Source organism: Pogona vitticeps, chromosome 2, assembly GCF_051106095.1.
Source record: "Pogona vitticeps strain Pit_001003342236 chromosome 2, PviZW2.1, whole genome shotgun sequence".
Taxonomy (NCBI): Eukaryota; Metazoa; Chordata; class Lepidosauria; order Squamata; family Agamidae; genus Pogona; species Pogona vitticeps.
The window spans coordinates 205,342,091-205,369,749 of record NC_135784.1 but is presented as its reverse complement, the minus strand read 5'-3'; the positions used below and the strand labels follow the sequence as shown (position 1 = coordinate 205,369,749).

At 39.6% G+C, this 27,659-nt stretch overlaps 1 protein-coding gene across 2 annotated transcripts in view; it reads right to left on the bottom strand.

Annotated features, from left to right (window-relative positions):
- SLC44A1 (solute carrier family 44 member 1) overlaps positions 1-27,659 on the bottom strand; it is a 130,514-nt gene that overhangs the window by 39,764 nt on the left and 63,091 nt on the right. For both annotated transcript variants that reach the window (XM_078384840.1, XM_020801469.3), the window contains exons 4-7: positions 27,454-27,590; positions 17,730-17,823; positions 6,126-6,295; positions 2,845-2,934 (exon numbers count right to left, since the gene is read on the bottom strand). In XM_078384840.1, the coding sequence (XP_078240966.1) occupies positions 2,845-2,934; positions 6,126-6,295; positions 17,730-17,823; positions 27,454-27,590 (491 nt within the window). The remainder of the gene's footprint in view (positions 1-2,844; positions 2,935-6,125; positions 6,296-17,729; positions 17,824-27,453; positions 27,591-27,659) is intronic.

Genomic DNA, 27,659 nt, shown 5'->3' with positions numbered 1-27,659 from the left:
AACACATCCATGCTAAATTCAATTGAGGGCCTGGATATCTCTAAACGTAAAGGGGTAAAATAAAATCATGAGTAGGCAATGGTCTGATGATGAGCAATGCTGGTAAACAGGAAGTTAGTTTAAGAACACACACACACACACACACACACACACTACTCTTACACTCCAAAACAATTGTTTCAAGTGAGTTTTAAATGATTCTACTGCACTTCCAAAACAAGATTAATTCAAACAAAGGGAAATGGGGGATTTTGCTCTGAAAAAAAGATAGTGGCTACTAAGGAATATATTAAGGCTGGTTCCAAATTTGAAAAGCACAATTTTCTAGTCAGCAATGCATATACTGTGGTTTCTCTTCAGATTGCATACATATGTGTTATATTAAATTTTTGCTGAAAATAAGACACAGAAACATAAAGCGCTGCTTGTCACTGGATAGCTTGGACAGTTTTGGGAACATTTGTTATTGCTAACTGAAAGGTCACCATATTCATTTTGCCATCTTTAAGTCTTAAACTAATTGTCACTGACCATATGCTTTGAATTTTGTCTTGGGAAAATAGCAATCTTGCATGCACTAACACTGGGTATCAGAGGGAGGGGGCTTTTGAAGCCTAATGTGGACGTCCTTTGCCACTGAGTTGATTGGTAAGGTTTTTTTTCTTGCCTCTGGCAATTAAGGCAAGCCCTGCCCCCTCTTCCTGTTTTGCCTGCTTTGATCTTTGTCGTTCATGTTCTTCCTCTGATCTCCAACCAAGCAGCAAACATGATCTCTCTTCACATTGCTGGAGACTCAGTTTTTATTTTTGTTCTATTGATTGTGACTACAAATGGTAACTGTACGAAAAGACCTAAGCCACCTTGGGTCCTTTAAGGAGAAAGGCATGGGAACAGGATGACCAGTTGAGGGAGGCTGACAGGGGCAACATGTCCTTGTTGGTCCTCCTCGATATCTCAGCCACCTTTGATACCGTCGATCACGGTATCCCCCTGGGGAGGCTCTCTGAGCTGGGAACTGGTGGCCTGGTGACTGCATGGCTCCGTTTCTTCTTGGAGGACCATCCCCAGAGAGTACAGCTTGGGGACAGTGTTTCAGCCCCGTGGAGTCTCAATTGTGGGGTTCCGCAGGGGTTGATCATCTCCCAAATGCTGTTTAATATCTATATGAGGCCGCTGGGTGGGGTCATCAGGGAGTACGCTGATGACACCCAGCTCTACATCTTTTCACCTGTTTCAGTGGATGCCATTCAGCGCTGTTTGGAGCCCGTACTGCAATGGATGCAGCTGAATGGGTTGAGGCTGAACCCGGACAAGACAGAGGTCTTGAGGGTGGGTGGCCTCTCCATTGGTGGTCCGGGAAACTCCCTCTCTTTTGGGGGATGACTCTCATTGCACGGAGTAGGGTCTGCAGCTTGGGGATACATCTGGACTTGGCGCTTACCATGGAAACCAAGGTGGCGTCCGTGGCCTGCTCTGCCTATTTTCATCTGTGGTGGATTGCCCAGCTGCGATCCTACCTCGAGGGGGGGTCCCTCCCCACTCTTGTCCACACGCTCGTAATCTCGAGATTAGACCACTGTAATGCGCTCTACGTGGGGCTACCTTTGAGATTGATGCGGAAGCTCCAAATGGTGCAGAATGCAGCAGCCAGACTCCTTAGTGGGGTGAGAAAATACAAGCATATCTCTCCCACTCTGGCTGCCTTGCATTGGCTGCCCATTCATTTCCACATTGACTTCAAAGTGTTAATGATGCTGTACGTATAAAGCCCTAACGTTTGGGACCTCTATATTTGGCAGATCGCCTTCTCCTACCTAGATCTACCCGAATTACTCGGCATAGCCAGGAGGAATGGTTGAGGGGCCTAACGCTGAGAGAGGTCCAGAAAGAAAGAACAAGAAACCGGGCCTTCTCGGCAGTGGCCCCTCGACTATGGAACAGCCTTCCAACAGAGATCCACCTGGCATCCTCGCTGGGTGTTTTTGAGAGCCATTTAAAGACTTGGCTCTTTAGGCAGCCCTTCCCTTCTGTCAATTCTTGAATTCCATCTCTTTGTTTTATCATTCCCCATCTTGAACACACCATATTATTGATTTAATTGTTTAATGATTACAATGTTTTTATTACATTTTATGATATTTTATGATATTCGTAAGCCGCCCCGAGCAGACGCTGTCTAGGGTGGTGGGGTAGAAATCTAATAAATAAATAAATAAATAATAAAATATTATACACAAACAACAAACAAATAGACCTTTCTTCCACTTTAAATGCTTCTAGAGTATTTTTATCATACAAAGTGCTAATTTGTGTGGGGAAGATTGGAGGTGGAGGAGTTAATGAGATTAGACTGATCTCTCCACATTTTTCTTTGTGCCATTGTTGTTGTTTTTACCTCAAATGCTGCTAATTGAACAGAATAACCAAAATTCCCCAATATTCTGTTCCTTTCAGACTTCACTGTATGTTTTTCTCTGTCTACCCACACAGATATGCATACCTGCCACTGAAGGATAATATTTCATGCTTATGTTAAAATGGAAATAAAATGGCAAGGTAAGCTTGCCATGAAGATGCTGATCTTAATAGCAAACATATGTCCAGACAGGAACTTAGTGAAGTTTGGAGATAAATTCTGGAAAATATAGGACTAATACAATGAAATTTCTGATCTATTTCAACTTTTATAAGACAGCTACTGTACAAAGATCTGCAAAAATATGTGAAAGAAGAGTATTAACAGCACAAATGGTAAATGCCTGTCAAGGTATAGGGTAAACAAGGAAACATAAATATTTTATACACTTGCACAATGTAACATAGCAGATCAAATGAGCAACTTACCAAGCGATCCCACTACAACAAGAACGGTTAGGATCCAAACAAGTACTCTTGAAATATATCTGATTATCACCATCATAATCATGGAAAGCACTGTACCGAAACAAGAGAAAACAAGCAGGACAATTATTTGAAGCAGCAATAATCAAGACATAGGACTGCACTAATACAACTGAACATTAGTAATATTTTTATGTTCACTATTGCTCCTTTGTAAAAAAAAAATACAAAGTAAGGCAGCTATTTTATTCAGTTGCTGTTTGATTTGCTGTGTGAACAAAATGATCACATAGGAACATATACAATGATATATATCTATTTAGTACACAGATGTAAATGCACACAACAAAAGAACAAATGTGACATGACAGAACTGCACATTTATTATCATGAGTTGTAAAAATACTGCACAACTCATGGTTACATGCAGATAAGCATGCTCAACAAGCACAATTATGAGGACAAGTACGAAATTAATTATTAGGATTATGATAAGAACTAGACAGCTGCCTTTTTCAGGTGAGGTCATTTAACAAGATCTTTTTACTATCAATCTTCTACATGTCTAAATCTTCACTGTTTTGGTGCCTGAACATCTCTGTTTAGCACTCACTTGGTATCCGAATGCCACCATACACAAGATGACTGACATAAAATTATATCAGCTTTAAAAAGCCTGAAAAGCTTCAAATTGTTTTCAAATTACAGTATTAGTTGGAAGGCTACTGTTCTCAGATGAGCCTGGCTAGTCCATTCATGTTAAAATGAAACTGTCTTTAAATTGTGTGGGTTGGATTGAGATAAAGTCATAATTATTTTTGCAAGTTATACAAAACCAAGTTGGGGCCAAAGCATGACTGCATGTCTCTGCGCACAGAAATGTAAATATATAGTATGGTGAATATCCCAAATGTATCAAGTACAGTATCAGAAAACACAGAGGTACACAGGTGAATGTTGACAGACTTCTAATTGACATTCTGAACATACACACTCAAGTTAATATCAATAAACTGGGATGGGAGAGGGGACAGTGAATGTTCAAAATGTAAATAGATTTAATTTTATCTGGGGTTGTCAACATTTACCAGCTGGACATATACTGTGACCATGATCCATAGGTCCCTTCCAGTTCTATAATTCTAAGATTATATATACACAGGGCAGCTGGGAAGCAGAGGATTTTAAGTAAACATAAAATGTATAAGGAATATAAGTAGTATTATTGACTCAGAAACCATAACACGGTAAAGATTAAAACATCAAACGGCACCTTAATGACCAAGTTGATTACATTTAAAATTCTAGATATTAACATTTACTTCAAAATGAACAGCACTGAACCACTAAGACCTCTCCATCATTTCAACTATTTTATATTAATTAGTCTTAATTTTAGCAATTAAAACAAAAACAATTTTCTATGGGTATAAATACATGTTTATGTAGTTTGGGGTTCAAGTTTAGCCCACCAATTATCGTCCTCTGCAATATGCATTTCAATTGATAATTACAGTCTGTAGGCTGCTACAGAATCTTCTGATGAAAAATTAAAAGTGAGATTAAATAAATACTGCACTAATTCACACAAAGCATGTCATACAAGTTTTTTTAAAAAATTAAAATCATATAAAATAAACCATTTGTTTTGCTTCCCTTCTATAATATATGAAGTAATATAAGAGGTTAGCAGGGAATGTCAGCTTTTATGTATTATTTTGTTCCACCTTGTTTGTTTTAACAATTAAGTCTTCACACAAAATTGAAGTTCTAAATTGGGCTGCAACTGACGATTCATTTAACTGAAGGATCAATAAAAGTTGATAAATCAATAAAAGTCCATTTTAACTAAAACCACTCTGAATTTTTGCCCTTGAATATCTGAGGCAAGAAGTGTAATTCTGATGGATACAAAATACATTCTGAACCCATTCCCACTTTAGGTTTTTCTCCCCACCTTCTTGCAGTTATTAATCCCTATTTTATTGCTGTGTTTTAAATGGTAAATATGATATCTTCCTTCAGCTATGTAATCTCAGCCATGGTGATGCCAGTGAAGATAAACAAGGTGCACTGTTCACATTATGAAGCCCTAATCCAGCTATAATCATACCAGGTGGTACATTCTGATGCACATTCAAGTATGTAGCTTCTTGAAAGCAATGTGGTCCAGACAGACATCCACACCTGCATGCATTCTGATGTGCATCTCAGCCAATACTCTCATTTTACTTCACTGCAGTAATTTAATTTGGATTCTTCCACATTGCTCTGAAGAGTCACTGAAAGGGGGTCATTTGGATGTGAGGGTGAAAATGGCCTTAAAATGTAGCTCCTTCATTTTAGCTCCACTCTTATTTTAAAGTAACAAAGTAAATATGAAATCAGTGAAGTTAAAAACTAAGGTATTGTCACTTATTTATATTTAAGACAAACTGGTTCTAGAATGTTTCTGAAATACAGGGTAAGAGATCAAACATTATAAATAGTCTTTTTCTTTTAACAATGAATGGTAAAAAAAAATTAACTGAAATATAGGAGTGGCAGACAGTAATGAATGACAATATAGTATCTATATTAAAGATGGGAAAATGTTCAAATTTATTTAAATCTAATTCATCAACCATTTGATTGATTTATATACCACATTCTATGCTCACCCCTTCTGATTTCTCTAAGGAGCTCTGAGTGCTTACATGTGGTTCCCAGGTGGTCACCCATTAAATCAGCATTACAGGGGCAGGTCATTCTGTTTTCATCAGTTAAGAGCAGATGATTAATCAGCTAAAAGTTTTTAGATTGGTTTACCAGTACTACCTTTAATCCAAGTTTCTGAAAATATTACAATTTGAACATTTAAGTAGCAATTTATACCAAAATTAATTGAGATAGCACATTCAGAAGCCTGGTCATCAGGCTTATGAATTACATGTACTCATGTGCACATGTACAAGGCTGCTAAATTATATATACATGAATTTATATAATTTATATACACAGTGTACATTTTGTTGAGGATTGTTTTAGTCAGATGCAGTGGATTCAGTGGCAGCAACACCAAACTGAGTCAAAATCTTACATTGTTTAAACATGAAGAAGAATCAATGTATATCAATGTTCAAGGAACATTTAATTAAGCAATTGGGTAGTAAATAGAATTTGGAATAATCTCTTGTAATAGTTATTACTGAACATGCTTTCTTTTCACATAGTGGGGTCAGAAGATGTTCACATTCTCCTGGTGCAGTACTACAGAAATAGCTAAGAATGAGAAAAACAATTACCTAGTGATAACAAGCAAAGTCCCAATATAATCTCTCTGCAGGTCATTACTCCACTAATCAGCCTGTGCAAGACACTACTGTCACTGACAAAGGTGATCAGGGCCTCTGCAAACTTGGCATAGCAGGAAATGTTCACAGGAGCACAGCGATGGAAGAATGGAATAGGTGCACTGGTGATACAAGAAAAAAAAATCAGAAAAAAAATTACTCCTATGTAATATAAATGCCACATCAACACACAAATGGAAGGTGAATTGATGCAATACACTTCACCCTCATCAACCCTCTAACTGCAAGATTAATGTAAAAGTGCTGCTATAAATGAGGATGACTGTAATGAATCATGACGCAATTCCTAGATATCCTACAAAGAGGGTGGAGTGCACATTGTGATAATCCCCCCAATCATCTCAAAAGACAAGACAAGACCCATCGCCCCAAATTACTCTGCTAATTCTGTGAATTATCAGTATGTAAAACACAGAGGTTTTAAGGCAATTGCAGAAAAAAATAAGGCTGCAAAAAGTCTCTAGCAGAGAGATTCCATAGCTCACAGACTGCTGAGTGGCTGTTCACCTTAAAGACCACAGCATAGCATAAGGGAACTTGGTTTGTTTTGTATACAAACTGCATATAGGATGCAAACTGACTTTTTTCATGCAGCACAATGGAGTTGGAGAGCTCCCTTCCAAGTACAGTCTCCAAGCAAACACAAATGTCTTGTACACAGTATCCCAATATTCATGAACAGATTAGAGAGAATACAGAGACAAGGTTAGAAGGCACTTATAGAAGATCCTGGTATGTGTATAATAATGTGTGTGATCTTTAGACTTGAACAACAGAATTCAAGTCTTATTCACTAAGAGAACTGTGGCAAAAAAACCCAACAAGCACTATGCCAACAATGTCTGTAGTCTACTGATAACTTCTCCCAACAGTCATGAAAAATGCACTTTGCAATTGTGTTGGGATCTCAGTTCATTCATTTCCCCTTACTACAGACACCTGACTTTCCTAAAGACTGTTAGGGATACCAGGCCCAAACCATCACCTGATTACATAGCAATTGTCCTGCTCTCTTCTCTGTGATTTCCTACGTTAATTATTTTCCCTCATTCTTGCTTAAGACAGCTGCATTGCTGTTGCCAAAATTTATAGCAAACTGTCGAGTCTGACTATTTTTAATTCTCTCATGCACATAGAAAACCTTTTGCATTTTTATTCATAAGACACTCCATTTTTTTAAATTGGAGTCAATGAATATACTCATTTTTTAATACTCAAATTAGGATTTTATTTAACCTTTTAGTTCTTTGTTTTTTGAATCAATTCCTGCTGTCCTATTCAGTAGGTTCAACAAAGTCAGGAAAAATAAGGTATATAATGCTTTTTGGATCCTCAACTGGAATTCTGTCAAAAACACTTGACCTTCATTTCAAGCAAGCAGAGCAGAATACTATGGTCCCTTGAACCTTCCTTCTCAACACATCAATTGTTAATTGTTTTCAAAGAAACATACTAAAACAGTCATTGTCTAATTATTAGCACCAAACTGAGAGGGAATTACCACCTAAGCCTACATTTCTATGCAAATGACAGTTCTGAACAATAGTGTTCTGTGAGCTATAATGACCAAATGCAGTGGGTAGGCAGGATCATGCAAACAGATTAACAGTGAAATGTAACTGGCTCTTACACCTTCAGATTGCAGGTGGGGTCACAAGGTAAAGTGCACAATTCAAAGCTTCTTCATATAATAAGTAACACTCTGTATGAAGAAAACTAGATGCTAACAAGAGAGTCTAGCTTTCTACCAATATGGGAAGCATTCAACAATGCAATCCTGCACTTCTACCCAAAAGTACTGATATTTGTAATCATCTAGCTCATAATTCAAATGTCTCTAGCTTTTAGTGAATCAAGTGAAATATTATCCTCTGATTCACAATGCTACCTAAGCACAAAGGACTTCACAAGCCATTGAAGAGCCCAGTAAGAATGCAATATACCACAGAATTACTACAAGTCCCATGTTCCTTGCACCCAAGATAGACATGGGCAAGAATAATGTCAGATAACAAGAGATGTGAGTTGCACAGTTTGCAAGACATTTCCATCAAGTTTTTATGCAATTGCTGCCAGAGGAATGAAGGCAGAATCATAGAAGAATGATATTGGCAGGGGCCTATAAGGCCATCAAGTCCAACCCTGCACAACACAGGAATCCAAGGTAAGGCATGCCAGAGAAATTGCCCAGTTACTACAACTGTCATGTGAATTTTGGAAGAAGGAAAGAATGTGACATAACAGGGTTCAATAGGTTGTAAATGGGGGACAGGTAAGGATTACAAGAAATTTGGGGTACGTCTTTTTAGGTCCTATCATATTCTTAACTGGGTCATCATGAGCCCAGCTGTTTTTCTAAATAGCTTAATAGGTTCAAGGGAAATAACTATTTTCCAGTATGAGAAGCAGCTCATATTTTCAAAGACCACCCTGAACCTAGCCGAGGAGTTTGGGCATCAACAGTACAAAAAAAGAATTGTCCAGGAGCAGTTTTATCTTATCTGCTGAAACTATGCTTACCCACTGCATTTACAAATACAGTGGTGCCTCGCTTAACGGGTGCCCCGTTTAACGAGGAATCCATATAGCAATGAAGATTTTGCCATCGCTTTTTGCATCTCATTGCGACATTCCCTATAGGGAAAAATCGCTTTGCGACGATGGCTTCCCCCCCCATCGCAAATGCCCCATTTTTGCACGGCTTGCGATGAGGGAGGGGGAAGGATCGTCCCAGAAAAGAGCTGGGCACCAGCTTCCCTGCTCCAGCCCCTCCCCCTCCCCGCCTTACAGCTGATCTGCGGTGCCTCTTTGAAGCTTCCGCAGCAGCTAAATAGGCAGGGAAAATGCCCTGGGGAAGCCTCTGAAAGCCCCGCTTTGCCGGGGTGGGGGTGGGTGGGGATGTGGCAGGGACAGCCCCGCCCCCTACCACAACCCCACCCACCCCCACCCACTCCCACCCCGGCAAAGCGCCGCTTTCAGAAGCCTTCTGGGGCTTTTTTCAGCAGTGAAAATGCACCTCTGAAAGCCCCGCTTTGCCGCGGGGGGCGCGCGGGAGGGTGGCGGGCCTGTCCCTGCCACACCCCCACCCAGGCAAAGTGGGGCTTTCAGAGGCTTCCCCAGGGCATTTTCCCTGCCTATTTAGCTGCTGCGGAAGCTTCAAAGAGGCACCGCAGATCAGCTGTAAGGCGGGGAGGGGCTGGAGCAGGGAAGCTGGCAAAATGGGCGCCCCCTGTGTTTTGGCCCGGATTCCTCGCTTACTGGGCAGCAAAAATGGCGGCCAGATGGAGGATTCCCTGCATAGTGGTGAGTTTTTCCCCAATAGGAATGCATTAAACAGAGTTTAATGCGTTTCTATGGTTTTTTTGTTTCGGAAAACGATGTTTCCGGATAGCGACGTTAATCCTGGAACGGATTAACGTCGCTATGCAAGGCACCACTGTACAGTCTTTATATTCTAGTGCAGAACTATACAGTTTCAGAGAATGAAAAGTCCTTTCACTTGTTCTGCCAAAAGACAGAGAACAATCTTTATAAATTAATCTTTATAAATTAATACCAACTTAAAAATAGAAGCATTAATAGTAATAATGTCTTGGAGATCAACAGATTAAAAAGATAAGGTCTTGTCTTGATAATCATGGCAAGGGACCTATCCTCCAAAGACACAACCCCAGAGGAAGGACATGGCAAAGGCATACATGCAGGAGCCCTAAAAGCCCAAAGAGACCAATTCTATGTCTTACTGGGCTGAGAAAGTTTGGGGAGGTCTGGCCAAGGAGGCAATGAGACTGCTATTTTGCCCAACTAGTGTGCCCAGTGAGAAAGTGTTATCTCAGGCAGGATATATTGTCAGCCCATACCGCTCATGCTTGGAACCTGGATCTGTAGAAAAACTTATTTTCCTTAAGGTCAACCTACCATTGCTGGGCTTCCCCGAACTCCCCTTTAAACAAAACACAATGATACCCTGTGCTCACAGTACTAGGCACACCATGCTTCATTCTGCTACCTACCCCTCCTTCTGCCTCTTTCATTCTTCCAACTGCTACTCCTGATTTGTGTTCATTCACCTAACTGTGTGGGCCAAGTTCTCACCCACCACAGATTATCTGCTGCTGCAATCTGCTTGTCAGTGTTGGCATTTCTTGCTGGCATTCCCACTGTCCAGGGTTCAATCAATATACTCATAATAGCCATTTCTTGATACCCAGGCACTGCTGGCTGTTCGTGTGCACTATTTTTGTTTCTGTAGCTTTCCAAAAGTTGCTGGACCACCATTCCCACCATCACAACCAATGGTAACGGACACTGGGAAATACAGTCCAGCAACAATTAGATTGCCCAAGATACGTACACAAAGCCTGGCAAAAAGTGTATTTTGTTTTCTCTATTTTCTCTTCAATCCCCCTTCAACATAGTTAGCTATTATTGCACTGAACTCCCTTTTGCTGAGGAGTGATTATCTAGCATATCTGAAATTACCTGGTTTTATGTGTAGGAGACAAAACTTAACTTTGCTATAATAAATAAAAAATGAGGCCAGTGATTACTATATGATGTCTTAGAATAAATGGGACTCTTGAGAATCCAGTGCACGACACCAATTTCTATTTCAGCAATTCTGACTCAGATAGGCCTAAAATATAGCAGCTCTTCTACAGTAAGAAGCAGGATAATAAATTCATTCAAAAGGACTCTGTTCTTTTATTAATGGCCATTGATTATATCCAGGGATATTACACATCTTAATGAAACTGCAACTTCTTCCACACATAATCCCTCATTTAAGAACAATCATATCTCAGGGTAGGAGTGGACGGGCATCATAAACGAGATTTAGAAAAGGCAGAAACTCCATATATTGTTGGTATCATAAAAGAAGCATTTAAGAATCTTATTTCCTGGCCCTGTAAAACAGAAAGCAATTCAAGGAACAAATAAAATTCACACACACCCCACACACAAATCTCTCAGGATTATTTCATTGTCCATGAAGACATCAAAAAGGATAATGCAAAAAGGGTAATTCAGACTGAACCATGCAGAGTCCCTGGTAAGAAATATTTGAGCACAAGGAAAAGTCTGCAGATGTGCAACACTCAGGAAAATTGCTGAGAACCCTTGACACATGTGTTTATCTGTCCGCTTACAGGGACAAGCCTAATAGAAGACATGTACACCTCATTTTCAGGAAGGACAGCTCCAATTCCACCCTCAAAAATGCAGAAGTCAATTTATTTAGCCCTCCTGCTACTTTACTGCATTAATAAAAATTCTGACAATTGACCATTTTAGTCTCAAATGTAGTAACAGATAATTCCCTTTTTCTAACTTTAATGAAAGTTCACATTTACTAACAAAAATAAACTTATTGGCCTAAATTCAGCAAAGGCATGCTTAAAAATGTAATTTCCCTTACACGCCACCAAACTGCAAGAGGTCAACTGTGGCCCTCCAGATGTTCTTGGACTTCAACTCCCAGAAATCCTGGCCAGCAGAGGTGGTGCTGAAGGCTTCTGGGAGCTGTAGGCTAAGAACATCCGGAGGGCCACAGTTTGAGACCCCTGGTCTAAGGGAAACGAACCACATTTATATGAGTGTGAAGATTCTCTGTCATCCAGGTGAAGTTATCTGGAAGTCATGGCTACTGGACTTCTTTCTTATTAGTTTGAAACATTTCACTACTCATCCAAGTAGCTTCCTTTAGTCTGAGGAGAGTTGGTAGGCGAACCCTAATATATCCTCTACTTTAGTATCACTTCCCCCTGGTCTGAATAGGCTCATTAGATGGACAAAGGAGGGGGGGTGAGGGAAAATCTCACCTCAGCAATCCTTCTCCACTCATTGCAATGGATCATGGGTGGAGAAGGACTGCAGAGTTGGGATCTTCACTCACACACCCCGTCTATTGTCCATCTAACAAACCTATTCAGACTCAACTTCCACACATTTATATGAGTTTTATGTGTGTCCTTTCTCCTTTATTATGACACTGTTATGACACCATTCTATAATTAGTACAGAAAGATACTATACAAGCTGTTGCCATTTTTACTGGTAGGGTTTGCTTAACCATATTTACTTAGATCAAACATTAACAGAAACACTGGAATTTGCATAACTTCTTGTTTGTGGCAGATGGCTCATATTCACAACCATGTAAACTCAAATCCCAGTATTATTTTGTTCAAGAACAGGCAATTTCAAGAAAAAAGTTATTAAGTATTTCCCCTTCTACAGATGTATGGTCTTCACTTAAGTATATCATGCTGGACCTGTTCATATAGGGAGAATATTTTATAAGTGTCACTGCTGTTGACCATAATCTGTTGGTTGATGGTCCTTCTATTCTGAGCCCAGCTTCATAATCATATACCAGGAGGACAAAATGAAATTAAACTGATTGATTTAAAAGTTTTACAAGTCTCATAATAGTTAAAATGTTTGTTTACTGGACATGTAGCATATTTGTGCATTGATGAGGGACAGAACTGTGAAAGAAGTGATTGCATATATAGCCACTCCAAAGATGCTGAAATTTTCAAAGCTGTGCGGTCCAGAATTTTGCTGGCTTAAGGGCAATTGCCCGAGTATTTTGCTCCTCCAGTAGGTATTCCTTTGTGCACCTACTTGCGCACTGATTGCAAAATACAGTGTGCAACCAATTGCATGGGGGCAGCATGTAAGACTAGAATCACAGAATAATGAAGTTGGTATGGGCTTATAAGGCTATCGAGCCCAACCCCCTGATCAATTCAGGAATACAAATCAAAGGATATCTGCCAGATGGTTGTCTAAATTTCTCTTGAATAACTCCAGTGTTGGAGCACTCTCAAGATAATTGGTTCCACTGCCATAATAGTTAGGAAGTTTTTCCTGATACTCAAGTTTTTCTACATGTAATTTGAGCCCATTGCTGTGTCCTGCACTCTGGGATGATCGAGAACACATCCTACCCCTCCTCTGTATGACAGCCTTTCAAATATTTGAAAAGTGCTATCACATCTCCCCTCAATCTTCTATTTTCAAGGCAAAACATGTCCAGTTCTTTCAGTCTTTCTCATAAGGCTTGATTTTTAGCCCCTGATAATCCTTGTGCCCTCCTCTGAACATGTTTCAATTTGTCAGCATCCTTCTTGAAATGCAGTGTCCAGAACTGGATACAGTACACTGGTGTCCAGCTTGACGATGACCCCACTTCATGACGAAATCGGTTAATGATGAGTTTTTTGCGATTGCTATAGCGATCGCGAAACGATGATTCCTATGGGTTTTTTCGCTTAACGCTGAATAGTTCCCTGCTTCGGGAATTGTTTTTTCGCTGGATGATGATTAGAAACAGCTGATCGGCGGTTCTCAAAATGGCTCCCTGCTGTTTTCCGGACCTATTTCCGGAAGACAGCAATCGAAAATGGCTTCCCCTATGGAGGATCTTCGCAAAACGAGCAGGCATTTCCCCCATTGAAACGCATTAACTGGTGTTCAATGCATTCAAATGGGTTTTTTACTTTCGCATGATGACAATTTCGCTTTACAGCGATTTTAACGGAACGGATTATTGTCGTCATGCGGGGCACCACTGTATTCAAGGTGAGGCCTAACCACTGCTGAATAGAGGGGAACTAGCATGTCACAGGATTTGGAAACTATACTTCTGTTAATGCAGCCTAAAATAGCATTTGCTATACAGTGGTGCCTCGCATAGCGAGGTTAATCCGTTCCGGATTAACCTTCGCTATGCTGAAGCATCGCTGAATGGGGCAGCGTTTCATTAAACGATGTTTAATGCGTTCCAAATAGGCCAAATACTCACCGTTCAGCGAAGCTTCAGGATGGCCGGCAGCCATTTTCGCGCCCTCGCCTCGCTTAACGAGGGCGCGAAAACGCTGCGCGCGGCCATTTTAGGCCATTTTCCGGCTTCCGGCGGCCATTTTGGCCGCCGAACAGCTGATCAGCAGGGGTCATTTTGCGAAGATCGGTAAGCGAAACGCTTACCGGTCTTCGCAAAGCGAATTTTTCCCTATGGGAACAACGTTGTGCGATCGCATTAGCGATCCGAAAAAACGGATCGCTATGCGATTTAATCGTTATACGGTGCGCTCGTTAAGCGAGGCACCACTGTACTGTGGACTCATATTCAGCTTGTGATCTACGACAATTCCAAGATCCTTCTTGCTTGTAGTATTTCCGAGCCTGGTATCCCCTGTCTTGTAACTATGAATTTGGGTTCTTTTTCTGAGGTGCAGTACTTTGCACTTATCCCTCTTGAATTTCATTCTGTTGTTTCCAGTGCAGTACTTGAGCCTATCTAGATCACTTTGAATTTTGTTTCTGTCTTCCAGGGTGTTAGCGATTTCACCCAATTTTGTGTCATCTGCAAATCTGATTAGCATTCTCTGCACCCCCTGATCCAGGTCATTAATTAAAAAATATTGAATAGAACTGGGCCTAGAACTGAGCTCCGGGGTATCCCACTTGTTACCTCCTCCCAGTATGAGAAGAAGCCATTAATCATCACCCTCTGAGCATGATTCTGTGGCCAATTGTGTATTCACCTGACAGTTGTTCTTTCCAGGTCACAACAGCTATACAGTATATTGCACTTGCATATGCGGGTAATTCAAGAGAATTTTGCCCACAAGTTTGAAATGAACTGTTCTGAAGTTCAGATTAAGTAAACATATCATTTCTCACAGAATATTTATTTATTATATTTATTTATTTATTGGACTTATATACCGCCCCATAGCGCTACAAGCACTCTCCGGGCGGTTTACAATTTTAATTATACAGGCTACACATTGCCCCCCCAGCAAGCTGGGTACTCATTTTACCGACCTCGGAAGGATGGAAGGCTGAGTCAACCTTGAGCCGGCTACCTGGGATTTGCATTTTAACAGCATTTTAACCACTGCGCCACGAGGCTCTTGCAGTTATCACTGCAGTTATGGGGTAATAAGCTGAGGAGGTAAGCTCAATAAACCAATAAATCATTTAATTTGTTTATGAGAAAACATCAGAGCCAGAGAGCTCAAAGTGTTAACTGCATCTAGATAATAAATCTTAAGCAATGGGTATAAAGGAGGATATTCCCAGATAAACCATGCTTCTAGTTGTCCACATTCTAGTTTGTAAAACTCAGGAACAAAATTTTACAGCAGAAACAAAAAACAGCTGAACAGGTGTCACTGAGTGAAATACAAGAAAAGTCATCACAACTAACAACAGCAATAACAACAACAAAAAGAACAAAATAATTATCATGCACATGCATCAAACATCTTCCCCCCTCCAGAAGTTGCGTCTCATTGACATCTAACAGTGCCAAACTGAGTCTGAAGCTGAATGCTAGCAGCTAAATCAATGTAATACATTTTAGCCTATTTTCAGATATTCATGTTTATTAATATGAGACATGAAATGGGAAACAGGAACTTTGAAAGAAGTGCACCAGTTGAGACAATCTATAATGAACAAATAGCTAAAGTAATTGTAAATGGTGAATTGACGGATAATATTAATATAAAAAAAGGCACAAGACAAGGATGTCCGCTATCTCCATTGCTATTTACATTAACTCTGGAAGTATTAAATAGGAATGTGAGGAATGACCCAGAGATTAAAGGTACCAAAATAAAGGACGAGAGCTATAAACTACAAGCATTTACAGACGATTTGGTGTTTATATTGGAAGACCCACTGGAAACAACATTGAGATTACTGGAGAAAATTGATGAATTTGGAAAAGTAGCGGGATTGAAGATCAATAAAGAAAAAACTAAAGTCATAGTGAAAAACTTAACAGCCAAGCAAAAAAATCAACTCTCAAAGATGTCAGATTTACAAAGAGTTAAAAAAGTCAAGTACCTTGGAATATACTTAACTGCCAGATGTGTAACTATAAAACAAGATAATTATATGAAACTACTTAACCAAATAAAAATAGACCTAGAAAAATGGAAAAACCTACAACTATCACTATTAGGAAGAATTGCAACAATCAAAATTTTGCCAAAGCTACTTTTTTTTTGTTTCAAATCATGCCAGTGAAAATAGAGAAAAAATACTTTGACGAACTAAATAAAGTTATATTAAAATATATTTGGCAAGGGAAGAAAGCCAGAATCAAATTTAAAATGCTTCAAGAATCCAAGGAAAATGGAGGCTTTGGTTTACCGGACTGGACCTTATATTACCAATCATCTGTTCTAACCTGGCTGAAAGAATGGATTACCCTGAAAAACAAAAGACTTCTGTATTTAGAAGGACATGATCTACAGTTGGGTTGGCATGCGTTTTTATGGTATCAGAAAGCTAAAACTCATAGGTATTTTCAAAACCACTATATTAGAAGCTCCCTGTATATAATATGGGAAAAATAAAAATGAAAATGTACACAAAAATACCAGAATGGGTTTCACCCATAGAAGCATTTGTCCATCCCAACCTTTTGAATTTTGGAAAAATTCTGACTTATACAGATATTTTAGACATAGATAGGAGATTAAAACCAAACAAGATCTTATAGACCAGGGATTAGATGCCTCGTGGCGGTCTGTAATGTAAATACAATCAAGATATGAAAGGGACTTAAAATGTATGATTTTTATAAAGAACAAACAACTTTTGACCAAGTAATGTTAGCATCAGATGATAAACTAATTAGGAAAATATATAAATTCCTTCTAAACTGGAAAATGGATGATTCAATGGGCACAAAATTTTGGATACAATATTGACTTTGAAAAATGGCAAGAGCTGTGGTCTAGAAACTATAAGATGACAATGACAACATCCTATAAAGAGAATTTATATAAAATGTTTTATAGATGGCATTTATCTTCTGACAGATTGTCTAAGATGTATTCTAATAGGTCAGGTAAATGTTGGAAATGTCATAAAAAACTGGAACCTATTATCACCTCTGGTGGATTTGTGATAAAGCAAAAAACTTTTGGAACAAAATACATACATGGCTTGTTAAAATAATTAAAAAGCATGTAGACTTTAGGCCAGAGCTCTTTCTGTTAGGTATAATACCAGAAAGTGTTGATAAATAAAATGTATATTTAATATTGCATATTTTAACAGCCGTAAGGATTATATATGCACAGTACTGGAAAAAAGGAAGGAACACCTACAAATCAAGAAATAATTGAAAAGATACTGGACTGCGCCGAAATGGATAGACTAACACTGAAAAGCAAAGGAAAAGAAGATACAAAATATTATCAAACATGGGACGTGTTCTATCAATGGTTAGAAGGACGTTGCATAGATTAGGAGCGTAATGTGTATGGTAGTTATTTTAACAAATGAATATAAGCTGTACTCAGGTGGCACGATGTTAAATCAACATGGATGGATTTTATATAATAATAATAAAAAGAAAGAAGTGCACCAGTTGGAAGGGCTTCCTATGGAAAACATCCCATATTGCTAGGCAGAACTTTCAATATTGTTGCCAAATCATTTAATCTCATACTAAAAAGAAGTAAACTTTGACACAAGAAGGTATGAAGCAAGACAGTTTACCTCTCTGGAACTGGGAGCTTGGGGCAAAGTTTATCAGCCCTTGAATCCGTAGTGTATTCAGATGGCTTTAATTCATAGCTACACAAAGTAGAACCTGTTTAAAGAACAAAGGACAAAATGGAGAATATTATTTGAGGAGTGACCAAGAATACTCATCAATGCTGTACTGGATGTATGCACACTGATTGTAACACTCCACTCAGTAATTTGAAGTGCAAGTACAACGTAATGTGTAAAAAAACCCATCTTTTCATCTTCAGAAACATTTTATTTAAAAAGCATACTTTAAAGCCAATCTGTTCATTACAAAAACAAGGACAGATACTTCAAAGAGATTCCACATGGAAGCCACTCCTTTTAACATCTCACTGTTATGTACTGACTGCCCCATCACTGAATATCCCACACTATCTGCATGGAAAACCTGACAATCCACCATAATCACTGAACAGTGATTATGGTGGATTGTAATATGTGAAAGTGCATGTAATATGTGAAAGTTTTATTTGACTGATGCATTAGAGAAAAATAATTTTTGAATTTCATATCATCAACAAGGACAATGTGCCTCAGAAATCATGAAATTGCAAATGTTTACTAACAGGAAATTTGTGAAATACCAATTTTTCAAAGATATCTGTAGTACTATTCATTCAGGACTTGTTCTGTGAAAGAGGAGATTGATATGCCGCTTACTTCTGTAATAATCACCCACCTTAGTGAAGAACAGAACCAAGATCTAATGCAGTAGATAACATAATCTGACAATTGCACAGATACAGAAACTGTCATTCTGCTAGCTGTGTTTAAGCTCCCGAGTTTGTGATAAAACATCAACATTGTTCTAAATAATAATACCTCCTGTGAATGAAAACAAGTCATTCAGTCTCTTATATATATCAATGGGTTATAAGTCAAAATCAAGAATGATTAAAATATATTGAACATGGGAGCCACCGAACTCATATCAGATGTTTTGTTCACCATGTGCATTTTAACAGAACTTTCTTTTATCCTTCAATGTCTTAAGGATTCCTCTGCCTATCTGGTGGTATTTATCTTTCTGGATTATAACAAAAGCATACTGAAAAAGCTTCCAGATATTCTTGGAGAACAGAAGTTGAGGAATGAAACAATCCGCTCGCATATCTACAGCAGACTCTTCTTCCTTTATATTTCTCAGACAAAAAAAATCCAGAGGTCTTAGTAAATACCTGACTTTCTAAACATTAAGATCAGGAGATTTCAAACTTCCAGTGCTTTAAGAATGCTTTCTGTATTAATGAATCTGTTCAGGAACCACTGCATACCTGACAACAAAAGACCTGCACACAACAGATGATTCTGTGGCACACATTAGGCTGTGTTCCAAATTGTATCTGGGGCAGACCTACTGCCATTACATGAACCAGCAACAAAAGTTGTGAAAAGCCCAGCATTATTCATGGAACCCCAGATTTCAGAAGAAGAGTGGTAACACGTTTGCCATTATTTTATTTTCTGCCTGAAGAATCCTGCTAAGTTCCAAAGGAGCTCCAAGGTTCCATAAAATATGGTAAAAGCCACTGACCTAGAACTGATTTATATACAGTACAGCATAAGGAAAGTCTCACAGATTAAGGATTTCAATCAGGTACTTCTCAATCTATTTTGCCCATCCACTGAAGTGGAAAAAATAAACATAGTTAGATTGGTACCCAGGAACAATATATGACAAGACAGACCCAGAAAGGAAAATAGGAGAGGACACCATCTTCACTTGCAGTTTCAGTTAAAACAATCATTACACCATCAGTGATTTAAAGCCTGTCTGAGACAATGACGATCTTCTTCCACAGGTTGTGGATTGTAGGGCTCTACTTGCTTGCAGAGAGCCACCCCTTGTAGTCTGAAACACCCATTAACGAGAAACAGACTACCATAAGAGAGATACAGAAGACACTATGGGCAATCCCTGAAGCCACATCTGTTCCATATGTGTTCTGGCAGAATCTAACAACACCATGCACAATGACTGATATTCAGCCTGTTTATTTTTCAGTGGAATACATATTATCATTTGCCAGCAATGCTCTATTGCAGTGGTTTCAAATTCTGGGTCCCCAGGTGTTCTTGGACTACAGTTCCTAGAAATCCTGGCCAGCACAACTAGTGATTTTAAATTCTAACTTGTAAACTGCCCAGAGTAGTATGTGTGCTAATGGAGCAGCATATAAAACAAACAAACAAGCAAATAAATAAATAAATAAATAAATGATGGAGAGGGTTAGATTCCTAGCATCTGATGAAAAGGGTCTGCTTACACAATAAGTTTGTAAGGTGCAAGTTGGATTGTTCATTATTTTACTTGCAATAGACTCAGCATATTTATTCTTCTGGAAAGTGCTAACAAATTGAGATTTTTTTCTTTTGAAGATATGTGAACTCCTGTTCAGATAATATTTGCTCACTAATTCGCCTCTACTAGAGTGTACTCGCAACAAATATTCACCATGAAATAATGAACGGGAATTGTCCCCATATGGTGATATTTCCCTTTGTATATATGATTTTATATATGGATTAATTCCAGTGAAGGAGCTTTTGCTATAATAGTCAACTCTAGCTAGTACAGTACTTGATTCAAAAATGGAGCAGCAAAAAGACAAGTAGCAAGAAATGAAAGCTATAATACAAAGAACTCCTTTTTGATTAGCCAAACTGTAAGAAAACAAAATTAGGAAAGAGAAAAAAGTAGGAGATATCAAAAGTGACTAGGATATGGTAGACACATCTTTGCCAGGTTTATGATCCTTCAAGCTTAAAAAAAATTCTAACATGATATTCTCATTATAAAAGCAGTCCTATTTCTTCCACTTCTTGGCAATCCTGCTATATACTTCTAAAATGGACCTAAAAGTACATAAAAACATTTTTGTCCACTGATCGTCCATTGATGCAAACACAATCCATGAAGAAAGGTGTTCCCACTCCTAGCAGCCAAGCACAAAACACATTGTTCCACATCCAACCCCTGAGTCCTTTTATTTTGTCTGTCTAAATGTACATCACAACACTGACAGATAGAGGCAATTCTAAGCTATTAAGGAGGACACCACCAAAGACTCCCACATAACATTGCTGAACCGTGAAATACCAAACCAAAACATTTTATATATCCATTACAGAGTCTTAAAATTGCATTTCTGTTGAAATAACAATTCTGGACTACAAGTTTCTCTGGCAGAAATCCAAGGGTTATAAGAAGGCGTTTTCCCTAGCTACCAATCCCAGTCTGGAAAATAATTTGCACTTATTTTTTAGAAATTCTGGTGGAATAATAGGGCCTTGTTTTAAAAGCAAGCATGCATGTCATTGGACTGATAATCACAAAAGTCCTATTCTCCAAGGAGATTTCACCCCGTTGACAACTACAATTTGTATTCCCCGCCCCCCCGGCACACTGAATGTAACTCAGATTTAAGCCCCTCCCTCCTTAAACCAAAAGGCACAATAACAAGTTTCAATGTACAAATACAGTGGTGCCTCGCTTAACGGGTGCCCCACTTTTGCGATCGCATTGCGATGTTGGCTGTGGGGAAAAAACACTTTGCGATTTTCCCCCATAGCCTCATTTTCCTCCAGCTGAGCGGAAGCTTCAAAGCCCTGCCGCTCAGCTGGGGGAAAATGTTGGTGGTCGGTCGGCGGTGGCTTTGGAAGGACCCCGAAGCCACCGCCGACATTTGCCTTCCAAGCTCTCAAAGGGCTTTCCCTCCGACATTGGAGAAAGCCCTTTGAGAGCTTGGAAGGCTCTCAGCGGCGGCGGCGGCAGGGTAGGGGTGTCCGGATGGCTTCCAGGCGAAGCACTGGAAGCCATCCGACCCCCCTATCCTGCTGCCACTGCCGCTTGGAGCCGCCCCGCGCCGCCTATCCCAGCCATGCTCAGACTCCCGGGAGTCAGAGCATGGATGGGAAACCAGGCGCGAGGCGGCTTCAAGCGGCGGCGGCGGGGGGGGATCCGGATGGCTACAAGGACTTTGCCTGGAAGCCATCCGGACCCTTTACCCTGTCCCCGCCACAGGGAGCCGCCCTGCACCCGCCTCACAAGACTTTTTTTTCCTATGACAGTGCTTCACAAGACTTTTTTTAAAAACCAATGCTTTGCAAGACTTTTTTTTTTTGAGACCGATGCATAGGGAACCTCGCAAGATGATTTTTTCACAAGATGACGATTTTCGCGGAACGAATTAAAATTGTCTTGCAAGGCACCACTGTACTTCTTTATACAAGCAGTAGATGAATTGTTTAGGACTAGATCTAGATTATTTTCTGCAAATCTAACTGATCAAAACAGACATAGAATTTGCAGATATCAAACCTGGGAGGATTTCCATGGTACAAAGAGATGCTTTTAGCAGAAAGTTGTGGTTACTGAGCAGTCTCACTGGTGTAGTAAGTATCCTTACATTATAAGGATATTAATCAATTTTCATCTAACCATGTAATACAATCACAGCTCCCTGTAAGCCACCATTAAAAACAACACTAAGTGTATGACTCATAACTAGCCAGTGTATCAGTGAATGGGCCTTTCCTGCTTATCATGTACACCAAAATAAAAAGGAAAACCTAAAAATGCCATACCACGAAGAATTTAGTAGGTTGAAACATCTCTGTGGAAAGTAACAGAGGCTTTATGCCCTTGCTCTTGTAATAAAAGTAACAAGAGAAGGGGTCTTTATTATTCTGATTTCTATCAGAGACAGGTCAGACTGAGATATCCAGAAAATAATGTAAAACAAACAGGATATCATACAGTTTCCAAAGTAACTGTCCACAGACTTGGAATGCAATCCATGGTTTGCAGTTTGGGTTTGTGGGCACATTGGGGGGTGTGGGGCTTCATGCCATCAGTACGCTGATGATACCCAGCTCTACATCTCTTTTTCACCTTCCTCAGTGGATGCCGTCCCGTCCCTTGAGCAATGCCTGGAGGCTGTACTGCAGTGGATGTAGGAGAATGGGCTAAGACTGAACCCGGGCAAGATGGAGGTCCTGAGGGTGGGTGGCCCCTCCATCTGCAGTTTGGGAAACTCCCTCTCTTTGGGGGTGTGTGACTCTCACTGCGAAAAGTGAGGTTCGCAGCTTGGGAGTACATCTGGACCCAGTGCTCCCCATGGAAACCCAGGAGGTGTCAGTGGTCCGCTCCGCCTATTTCCATCTGTGGCGGATTGCCCAGCTGCCTCCCTATCTTGATGTTGGGGCACTCACCACTCTGGTCCATGTGCTCGTAATCTCGAGATTAGACCACTGTAATGCACACTATGTGGGGCTACCTTTGGGGTTGTTGCAAAAACTTCAAATGGTGCAAAATGCAGCGGCCAGATTTCTCACTAGGACAAGAAAATACCAGTACATCTCTCCCACCGTGGCCGCCTTGCATTGGCTTCCCATTCGTTTCCACATCCACTTCAAAGTGTTAATGATGAGTTATAAAGCCCTAAACGGTTTAGGACCTCGATACATGGCGGAGCGCCTTCTCCCACCTAGATCTACCCAAGCCACCCATTTTAGCCAGGAAAGATGGCTGAGGGGCCTAATGCCGAGAGAGGCCTGGTGAGAAAGAACAAGAAACCAGGCCTTCTCGGCAGTGGCCCCTCGACTATGGAACACCTTGCCACCGGAAATCACCCTGGCACACTCACTGGATGTTTTTAAGAGTCATTTAAAAACCTGGTTCTTCAGGTAGGCCTTCCCTCCAGACAACACCTGATTTTCTTTTCTCTTTAGTTTTCTTCCTTCCATCTTAATCTTCTGATTTGCTGATTTAATTATGCGATTGTTTTATATATATATTTTGATGACTTTATTTGATTGTATTTTATAATGTTTTATACTTGTTTGTAAGCCGCCCCAAGTAGACTCTGTCTAGAGGGGTGGGGTAGAAATCAAATAATAAATAAATAAATAAAGTTTCCCCTTGACAATTAAGTCCAGTTGTGTCCAACTCTACTGTTTGTAAGCAGAAGGGACTGCATTTGTAAGCAGAAGGGACTGCATTTGTCCAAAGACATTTTCTGTGGTCACGTGGCTGGCATGACTAGACATGGAACACTGTTACCTTCCCACTGAGGTGGTACCTATTCATCTGCTCGCATTTGCATGCTTTCAAACTGCTAGGTTGGCAGAAGCTGGGACAAGCAATGGGAGCTCACTCTGCCACATGGATTCTACTACATCAACATCTACTAGTACTACTACTTCCAGATCCAAACGGATAAACACCTTGAACAGAACACAGCAGACATAGTAAGGAAATAACCAGATCATTGACATTGCAATTCCAGGAGATGTCAGAGTTGAAAATAAAGAATTGAAAAACTAACAAAATACAGAGACCTGGCAATCGAAACATCTCACTTATGGATGAAACACACTTCAGGGGCTCCCGTAGTCATTGGGGCCTTGTGAACAATATCAAGAAATTTCATACAATACTATAAGCAGTTACAGATCTCAGAAATCACACCATCAGAGCTACAAAAAACAGCAGTATTAGAAACAGTATACATACTGTGCTGATATTTAACAGATACTTATGTTTTTTATTAAAACTTGTATCTGTTATATTATAATACCAATGTTTTTATACTTTTGATTGACTGTGCCTATTGTTTTTGAATATTAATAATAGCTTGCTGAAAATATGCACATTTGAAAGTAAGAATAACAATGTCTACCAAGGATGTCTTCATCATACAGTAGCTATATATGAAGCATAAAGCCTTTAAAAGTCCAATTAAAAATCTCAAACTAAACACTGCTAACATATAACAAAGGTGAAGCATTTTCAGTTAAATACATAAGAACTCAAATTATCTTAATTATGGAAATTTAACAAAGAAATCTCCCCTCACAATAAGTTCTACTAACAGGAAATTGCCTTTTCTCATTACTTTATCTACATTTTCAACCCAACTTCTCATTTGCCCTGTTGGTTAACAATTGCATCTATCTTCTAATATACTTACTTCAAGTACAAGCAGCTGTCCCCACCCAAGGTCATACAAAGTGAAAAGAGATTAGAGTGTCTTTTCTGATAAAATCCAATGCCTTGGTTTAGGATTAGTATGTTAATGCTAATTTAAAACCTGAGAGAGTTGGCACAATAGATGAGGGGAAAATGAAGTGGGGGGAGGGAAGAGAATCCTTTATGATAAAAAGAGATTAATTCATACTTTCAAACTTTATTATCAGAGGTTTATTTTGGGATGGAATTATTATTGTCGTTGTTGCAAATATTCTTACTGTGTCACAAGGAATTGGAAACACAGCATGGAAATGATAAAAAAAAATACATACAGTGGTGCCTCACTTAACGAGGATAATCCGTTCCAGCGAAATCGCTGTAGAGTAAAATCCTCGTTAAGCAAAATAAAAAATCCCACTGAAACGCATTGAAAACCTGTTCAATGTGTTCCAATGGGCTGAAAAACTCACAGTCCAGCGAAGATCCTCCATAGCGGCGCCCATTTTCAGTGCCTATGACTTTGACTGCATGTTCTTCCCTCCCTTGGTTTAACAGTTCCTCTTTAAGGCTGCAAGTCTGAAAGATGTTTTCTTATGAACAGAGAACTCCCTGAGCTAGAATATCTGAGAGAAAACTGGGCTATAAGAATCCTTCTTCCTAACATAATGGCTTTCTATAGCACAAATAATTATATTACTGCTTCTTATTTTTTAATGAGGGGTACACTGAAATATATTATACTTCAGCTAGATTCCGCAGACATATGACCCAACTGTCTTACTTTATTATTACGACCACAGGTCTGCCATGCTAAATAGACCCAACTGCAGTTAGGCCACAGAATTCTTCTATTAAAATGCTGTTACGGTATTTTTATACTTTAAAGACAGCATGAGAAATAGAAGTTCTGCACATGCCTCTCAAAATATGCATAGTTCCCATTTTAACTTTACTGAAGTATAAATAAAGAGGACACGGGTTTAGAAATACAGATGAGCACTTATCATAGTTCAGAAGATTGGGTGCACAAGTGTTGAGCAGGGATCCCAGATTCCGCATTCCCCCTCCCCCTGTGAGCACCCACTCAGAGGAGGAGACAGGGCACAGAAGCCCAAAAGCACTGTTTCTGATGGGTGCCTGCAGGAGGAGGTGGGGTGCGGAATCCAGGGAACCTGTGGGCCTGATCCTCTGAACTGCACCGAACCGTCGAGTCACGGTAAGAGCTCATCTCTATTTAGAACCTTAGAATAAGACAGTTCCATGACTTAAATCAGTTTCCCAGCCTTTTTGAGTCACAACTCTCTTTTATAACAGCCAAGTAACCTGTGACCCCCACCACATTTGGATAAAAAGGCATTTTTAACGGAGTAAAGAAAACAAATTAAAAATAGCTTTTTCAGAATATAATCCTAACCTAATATTTAATTGAACTTGCCTCTGGGCAATAAATGTTGAAAACCTTTGTGGCAAAATTTCCTATAACAATAATTGCAGCTAAAAATAACCATGGTGACCCCTAGTAAACACTCTGCAATCCCCCTGGGGTTCACAACCCACAGGTTAGAAAGCCATGACCCAAATATTCAGCATCACATTTAAAGCACTTTTGTTGGGCTTCAGAAACATACAATAACAACAGTTATGTGCATACGCCCACTGAATAAACGTACACAGAAGTATTTACATTGCCCTTTAGAAAAGAAACCAAAGAGACAGAGGCAACACTGATTTGAACATCAAATTCTATGTTCTTGGCTTCTCATCATAATGATCTTTTAAAGAGCTCTGGGACCTTTCTGATCTAATATTCCACCAGCCTCTTAAGAATTTACCAAATCATCATGAATACTACAAAGCTGCTGGAACAAAGACTTCTCCCAATCCCAAAGGGTGGGGTGAGGAATTAAAATATAATTAAAGCACCACTGAACAGCATTACATCTAAAAGGGAATCAATTACCCCAAATATGGCATTCAACAAATATGCATGATAGAATCTCTGAGTGAACCTAACCACATACTATCACAGCAAATCTATGCTCATGCTCCAGATAATGAAAATGTGGAAGCTAGAAGGGATGATTTGTGGTAGCCAACAGAAACAGCTGATTAAGCAGCTTCCATCTACGTTTACCAGCAGCCAGGATTCAATAGGATACTTCTGCTGGATCCTGTTGCTTCTGCCAGAACTGCCGCTACCCTTACTTCCTACAGCACCCCTTATACAACCTAAAGAACTATTTCAGAGGGCTAGAAATTCTTTGGAGCAGGTTTTTGGCACTATGGAACACCACAATAGCAGGGGGAAGAGAACAAAGACTCTGTTCTGTTGGTTTGGGCACAAAACTGGGTCTTGGCCATTACTGCCCAGTGAACACTTGACCAAAGCTACAGTATTATGCCCTCAACAAGGCATACTTTTTTGGTCAGAGCTTGGATGGGGGAAATGATTAAAAACAACTTATGGCATATGCTACTGTTTTTGTTATTTAGTATGGTGGACCTACAATACCTGTGGCAAAAGCTATCTAAAAACACATACTTTCCTCTGTGATAAAAGCATGAAAGCCTGTTCTAAGACATTAGATGCCACCTGCTTTGGGGGAGATAAGTACTTATGTTATTTTTAAATCTGCTGATTGTTCAATCAACCTGAACACTGCAGTCCTATATAATAACAGGTAGAAATAAAAACATGATTGCTCTTTGCCTTACCGTTAGTGTTTGCAAATTTCTGAACATCAGCCAAAGTTTTCAACTCATTCTGTGGACATGCTGATACACAGAGAGCAAGGGACTTGATCTTCCGTTGTACCAGATCTACATTGCATGGCTCCAGAAAGAATACATACCTTTAAAAAAAGCACATTTCCAAGAACTCAGATTAGTAACAAAGCAACACAGAGATTTAGCAAAGAATT